The sequence below is a fragment of the Otolemur garnettii genome, unplaced genomic scaffold, assembly GCF_000181295.1.
Source record: "Otolemur garnettii isolate 467f Iridium unplaced genomic scaffold, OtoGar3 scaffold00026, whole genome shotgun sequence".
Taxonomy (NCBI): Eukaryota; Metazoa; Chordata; class Mammalia; order Primates; family Galagidae; genus Otolemur; species Otolemur garnettii.
In genome coordinates this window covers 11,764,574-11,771,993 of record NW_003852421.1, presented here as the reverse complement: position 1 = coordinate 11,771,993, position 7,420 = coordinate 11,764,574, and the positions used below count along the sequence as shown (strand labels likewise).

The 7,420-nt window shown below is 42.0% G+C and overlaps 1 protein-coding gene across 2 annotated transcripts in view; it reads right to left on the bottom strand.

The window, feature by feature from the left end:
• JARID2 (jumonji and AT-rich interaction domain containing 2) overlaps positions 1 to 7,420 on the bottom strand; it is a 285,849-nt gene that overhangs the window by 138,730 nt on the left and 139,699 nt on the right. Inside the window, exon 2 of one of the 2 annotated variants that reach the window (XM_003788317.2) lies at positions 4,945 to 5,080. In XM_003788317.2, the coding sequence (XP_003788365.1) occupies positions 4,945 to 5,080 (136 nt within the window). Of the gene's footprint in view, positions 1 to 4,944; positions 5,084 to 7,420 lie in introns of those variants that run through there. The other variant, XM_023512349.1, reaches the window with a different exon arrangement.

Genomic DNA, 7,420 nt, shown 5'->3' with positions numbered 1-7,420 from the left:
AGAGAGAGAGAGAGAATGCCCCACCTAGTTACTAAAGTCACTTCACCCAGCATTCTTTCCCATGGAGTGTCTCACACATCACAGGACTCAAGAAAGGAAAGTGTTAGAGAAAAATCAGCTGATTACCCAAGCTGCAGCAGCTGCCTTAAAGAGTAAACCAAGCTGATGCTCCCTACAGCTTGCAGGGATGAAACCAGCACTTACACGGCAGCACTTGGGATATAGCAGAAGGGTAAGCCACTTTCTTCAAGAGGAAAAAAAAATTCTTTCCTATTGAAGTAGAGACCAACTTTAGAATTGAAAGCCTCAGGCCAAAAGAGATGGGAAGGGTGCCCCCTCTGTGAAGGGCAAGTGACCATACATCCAGGACACTCATTTCAAATACAGTTCCATAAAAAACCATTAATCAGATCATGTGCCCTACCTATGCTGAGTGTAAGTCTTAAGTCATCTTTATGACTTTTGTGAATACATATTGTGGACAATGAATTGGGCCTATCATTCCATAGACATCAGAATATCTGAGAAAGACTAAAGATTCTGAAGGGAGTTTTACCGCAGGTGGGATGGGGTACATATCACATCTGGGGAATGTCCTATTATCTGCACTTAACAACACTGGCTACACATTACATTGGTGGCTTTTGCAATAAAGTTCACGTGCCCCTCCTGTGATTTCCAGCTTACCAAATCAATAAATTAATAAAACTTACAAGGCAAACAAATAGAACAAAATAATGAGGGTAGCGAATGAGAACCGTAATTGTTTGATTCCTCTTCACTATCAATTCAATTACAGGCCATACTAAAGCTCAGAAATATGCTCCCTCATGCTCCCTCTTTTCCAATGCAAAATTTCACTTATCTCCTTCAAAAAAAATTGCTGCTTTAAAAAAAAATAATGTTCCTACAAATTTTTTTTTAAATAATAGCTTTGTGGAGGGATCCAAAATTACTCCTTTTTATGTAAGTGGCAGCTAAAAGCATTCTGGAGCTCTAATCCACATAGCCTGAGTTTGTATCCTGGCTCTGCTACTTAATAGCTAGGTAGGTAAATTGCTAATCCACTCTTAGTACAGTTTCCTCATCTATAAAATCCTGGGCGCTGAAGATTAAGTAAAATGCAGCTGAAGTAATAGAACACAAACTGGCAAATAGCAAGAACTCGATATAGGCTCGCTATGCACGTACTGCCCAGAGTAAGACGCAAAGGAAATAAACAGATGCAGGTTCCTTACACCTAGTCAAGAGGGTTTTGCTGGCCAAAGGGCTTACTGATCGGAGATGACATTTATAGGAAGCAAAGGAAATTCAAATACAGCTAATAGCTCCCTCTCTTACTGTGTAATTATGCGTACTCACTATTTGTATAGCATGTTAGTATTTAAATGTCCGTAATTTCAGACCCAGCAGGCCAGGGGCCCTCAAAGAGTAGCCAAGGTCTCTGCCTCTGCCAATCCCTTCCAAAGCTTCTCGTCAATTTATTACACCCAAGAAAAGTAGCATTATCCACAGCAGAAAGCAGACAGAAAGCTGACCATGAGATAATCTTAGCACCATCTCACCCTTTAGCCCAGGTACAACCAAAAGCTGTAATGATGGCTTTAATTCCTATGCAGACAACACATGAGGCTGTTTCAAGACCTACATGTGCCACCTCCAGGAGAGAAAAAAAGAACTTTATTCCTTGTCATTTCAGAACCACAAAAGCAAGAATGATGGAGAACATGGATTTTATGACACAAAAAGTAAGGTCTCGCCACTATCTTATGTCTTGTTTGCCAACTTATTACTACTTGTAGACCTGCAAAACTGGGTGGCTGGAGCCAGAGACAAGCTGTGGTGTCTGCACACTGTTAACAGATGCCCCCCAAATGACGACCCCACACACAAACTGTAAGGGAAAGGGCTGCCTGCTCATTGTGAAAGCGTGCCAACAAATTTACCAGAAGGGATGTCAATTTGTTCTCAAATTAGATAAAAATTATGTCAAGCCCATTCTATTGTTAACGCTAAGAATTACCATAAAAACAAATAAATTTTCCCAGGAAAGTCTAGCAGAACTAATAATGCAGAAATCTGTAGTATCTTTGTTTAAAAACTGACATGGAAAATCAAAATGAAACACTATTCCTTTCGATACTATTGTTACAAAGATTTGGTATAATTTTCCTGCATTCTGTTTTGCAAAATAAGTACTGGATTCAAAGTGGCAGGACTTCAACTCAGATTCCAATTCTGCCATTGTAAACAGTAAGTGGCTGTGTGACTTTTTGTGAAAATAAATGACTCCATAGTGGACAGTCTTTAAACTCTACCACTAGACAAATTTCTGTGACAATTACTTTTGAAAAGGAACCTAGAGGAGCTTAGAGACTGATCCTAAGGAAAAGAAAAACATACTTTGTATGAATTAAAATCACTATAATCCATCCCTCACCCCTACTAACCTAACCTCTGGTTTTATCTGACCTTTAGGTCAAGGACTTTCTATGAGATAGGGATAGGATATGAGTGATGATGGACCACAAAGCATCCACTGAAACTCCAGTGACCCACACATGCACTCACACACAAACACACACAGCCAAAGGGCATGCAGCTCACACACACTCCTACTCTCCACCTCACCAGCCTTACAGCCTTCATCTCTGCTGTTCCAGCTTTCTCTGGATCTCACAGATTTCAGGACAAGTGCGCCCACAGAAAAGGAGTTATTCATTCTCGTGGTTCTACTTTCCTGCTTTCCCAGTATCCCACCTCATCCCTCGAAACAAGAAAGCACTTTGTCTAACATGTTAGCTGCCATCAAGATAATGATTCTACAAACAGCTCCATTTCAGAAACACGGGGATGTGTTTACTCAGAACTGGTATAGAAATCCAATCTACAGAATAACAAGGTAGCCTTGGAACAATGCCTGCACAAACACCAACACCAACCAGAAAATGCCAACACATTCACAGCAATTTCACAACCAAGAGGGAAGTCTGCTATCTCCAGAATTCTTTAAAGACAGGTAAATCTTTAAATCATTCTGGCACCACACTCATAAAAAGTTAGGGTTTTGTTGTGTTAGTTTGCTTTTCATCCAAATAAAGTCTTCAGTGATCCCAATGGTGATGCCTTTACCAACTTTTCATAGCATTTCTTCTGAGCTCTCAACAATACAAAACTCAAAGCCAACTGGCTGGCAGCACTGTCTCCTTCATTTACTGAAGTTCTACCTTTACTAAATCCTATACAACTGGCAGGCTTCTCCTGAAAGCTGGTGTTTGCCAGTTAAGAGAAGATAGGTTGTTTTCCCCCTTCGCTGTCGGCAATTCAAACACTAAGATTTTACTCCTCCTAAATAGCACTCTGAGCACTGCAAATGAAAAGCCCCAAACTGGAACTGCTATCACACTAATAATTACTCTAGGATTCAGGGACATTCTCCCTCATCACCACCCCCCCCCCACACACACACACAAACTTAATCAAGCAAAACACTTGATGCAAGGTGAGGCACTGGCAATAAACAAGAACTATCAGGGCAACAATACTCTAAACAGACACAGGGTTTAGAGTTTACGGCATTATAAGTAATGAATGGATAGGGTCCCTATCTGCTGGAAAATCACAAAAACAGGCAGGATACCCTTCAGAAAAACAGCATACCGGGGTCCAAACTCTACGTCATGGCAATAGGTTCCACAAGTTACTTTGTTTTCTGCAAACTTAAGACTCAAAATGGGCCTTTCCCATACATGTTGGCCCAGATCTGTGGGAGGACACACACATGACTGAGCCACTATGGCCTTAATGGTTGACCTCCAAAACCAAGTCACCCATAAGGAAGAAAGCCCAGGGTGGTGGGGCGAGCCACTTGCTTCATGTCACGCAATAGTGAAAGAAAAAGGCACAACTTGTATGAACGGCAGAGTTCAGAGAGGTCATCTCAGAAAACTCGTCCACAGCCCCATGGAAACAGCAACAGGTCCTGCCTGTAAGCACGAATGGAACAAAAAGCCACCAGACAACTCACCAGGTCACGGTGTCCTTTTGCACCCTGGCAAAGATCAAGTACAGCATACGTGATGACCCCTGTGACCAGAGCCAAAGCTCTTAAAAATTGACAGAATTACCTCTTTCTCATCTCCTTACCCTCAGCAAGTATAAACCAAAACATGTCAATTCATTCACATTTCATTGCAACCCTGACAGTAAGTGCATGAGAGATTGCGGAAAGCCATCCCAGCCGCTTCCCCTGAAATGAAATAGCAGACTTCAACCAAATGTTTTTCCTCAAACAGTTTTTTGAGGTTGACTTCATCTGAATTGTACTGACCCTGTTAAAAAGTGACATCAGAACAACTAAGGAGTTTAAGTTTCCTTCCAGGCTTCAAAGAGCCATCTGATAACCATCCAGGAAAAGGCATGCTTCTGGAGGCAAAGGAATGCTAAGCCCCTGTATCCTCTGTAGCAACCTGCCGGGCCTCACGGAAGGAAGGAAGGAAGTAGGTACTTAGAAGGCAGTTGAGCCAGAGCGCAGGAAGGGTAAAAGGCACATGGATTTAAGCTATTTCCTATACAAACAGGAGACAAAAACTAAGGACTCCACATCTCACCAAGATCATCAGTGGGTTCTACTCACACACCTGGGTGCAAAGACAGATACCCATAGAAAAACCGGTAAGACAAACTCCACACTCAAACCAGGATCTAGGGAACAGACTAAGGAAGGCATTTTGTCCATCATATTATGCAGTACATAAAGAAATATAATAATAAATCTAGAAACCAAACAGGATGCCCAGAGTACGTACTCACATAGTTTACGGACTGCCATTAGGTGCATAGGCCAAGAAACACAAGCTGTCGAACAACATCCAACTTAGAAACGAGGCTGTGCTCACAGATATTGCATATTCCAACAAGACAGTCCAACAAGAATCAACTCACCATTCACTGTTTTCAGGCTCCCAGCAATGCCTTCCCCATGTTGCCTCTTCTGGGAATTCTTGAACTCCTTCAGAGACAAATAAAGGACTTTACGGACCACCCTTTCTTCTGACCATGGAATCCCATCACTGTCATCCTGCAGAAACATAAGAATAAACTCTTTTTAAAATTTGCAAACAAATATTGTGTGACCAAGACCTACCTCTGGAAATGCAAATGGCATCACAAGATAAAGGGACAATCCTGGCCCTTCTGGACAGACCTCAAGCAACAGCTGGGGGAAAACACACAACTATCTCACATCCCTAACACTCCACACACCCAATACATTCATTAACTAGTACTAGAGCAGTCTTATATTCCTGACAATTCAGAACAAGGAGCTGTTATACCCACAACCAGAGGTGTGATAAATGGTTTTACCAGAGTTTTATAAAGTGAGTAATGGCACAGTGCACATGCGCTCTTTTGTAAATTTCGTTGTCCGTGTTGGGAGTTGAGAAGATACAGCAAATATACATGCTGCCTTCAAGGAATCTGCACTTCAAGCAGAAAAAAAAAATGGAATTTCATTTGCATCAGACTCATAGATGAAAAAGGAAAGATCACTCCAAAGGAGACAGTTGATCTTGGTGGAATACAGGACACCACAATCTTTTCCTTACATGTACACTTTAATAACAGACCTTGAAGGTCTCTTAAATGTGTGGTGGAGATCCAATCCAAGTTCTTTAGAGAAGAATTACCAAAATGAAAGCCAGGTGAAGGGGGGAGGGAGTAGGTCAATGAGCAGCCTACCCAGAGGTCTCCCAGCAACTCCAATAGTAAAGAGATAGCATTAAAACTTTAAAAAGCACAGAAGATGAGGAAGAAACTGAGCAGGGACTTAGAACAGAGCAAGAGCTAGAAAGATGGAATTGGTTGCCTCTAGTCCCTAAACGTAGGTCAATGGGAGGAGCCGGCAAGGGAGCTGTTATAGCTTTCAGGCCTTGGTTCACATGACTCAGAGGTTCTCTTCTGCGGCTATCTGCATACTGCTACTGGCACACCTACTTCAAATCATTAAGCCTTTTATAATTAAGGTCAATTTAGAGATGGATCTGTTTGAATGCATACATTTTGGGCCTTTAAAAGAATAAGAAAAGCATTAATATCCTCAATGAAAGCAGAATGTTGGACATTAGGCTTCCAGGTGACACCACAGAGAACTCTTAATACATGGTCAGTCTGAGTTGTTTCACTAGTTGGTACAAAAAGGTTTGGTTTCTCTTCTCTGCCACTAAAACAGTGTAAAATCTCCATGGGACTCAATGAGAGGGCTGGCTTACATTCCTAAACTCTGCATAAACATAAACTACATCTTAGAAGTCCAACCACATAGAAAGTCTAAGCTCTAAATACCTCAAGCTGCAGTTTTGTTAAGCTCTGAGGATTTCCTAGAATGAGAGCAATTCTCCATCTCCCACAGTGAAGAGGAGAAAGGCCCAATGAAGCCAGAGAGCTAAGATTTCTACCTTCCCCTGCTCATCCCACATGCTCTCCCCACTGGGGTTTCTGTTTGCTGGGCACAACACGTACACCCTGTATTCCTGGCCACTCTCCTGCCAAGGCATCCACAGACCACAGTGATCCTTAGGATCTAGACACCAAGGATAAACGAAGGCAGCAAACTTTACCTCAACCCAACAACAACAACAAAAAAATAATAATTTCAAAACTGTCACCAAGCACAGGTCACTAGAGACCTTCCCATCACCTGATTAAAAACCAGAAAAACGCAGCACTCCGACCAGAACCCATGTAAGAAACCCAACCCAAGTAAAATGCAGATTGTGTGACTACACATGAAAGGAATGACATGGCTAAATTTTTATAACGACTTCCTTGAGTGTGCATAAAAAAGCTGTGCCAGCATGTCAGCAGTGACTGAAGGATAGTGTTAACTGCAGGAGAGCTCAATGCTTCCTGGGCAGAAATGTACTGTTTCAGCAGCCTCCCTCCATTCACAGAGGCTGTCAGAGTTCTCTCTTCATCACCACCAGGTTCCTGCTCTCAGCCTTTGCATCCACACAACAATCAACGACATGAGATTGTAATTTCCTACATGTACACAGTTTATAAATTATAAAGCCTCAAATCAGCTTTCAATGTACAACTCCAGCAATGATTTACTGCATCCTGTGCAGGTTGGTGCCTTCGCCCTGACTGTGTGCTCCACATGAGAGAATTATACCCCTACAACTATGTCTAATTAAGACATAAACCATGTGAGATGAAAACTCCTGCAAAGGAAGAGCATTTAAGGTTCAGTTACTGACACAAGCAGCTTCATTACACCTATAAAGTCCTTTAAATACAGAAGACACAGATTAAGGGGTTTTGAATGCTAAACATTACAACTCAGACTTTAAACACACAAGTGCTTGTTTCTGTAACCTACAATGCTGGTCAAGACTTGGAGCCTCGGCTCGGCGCC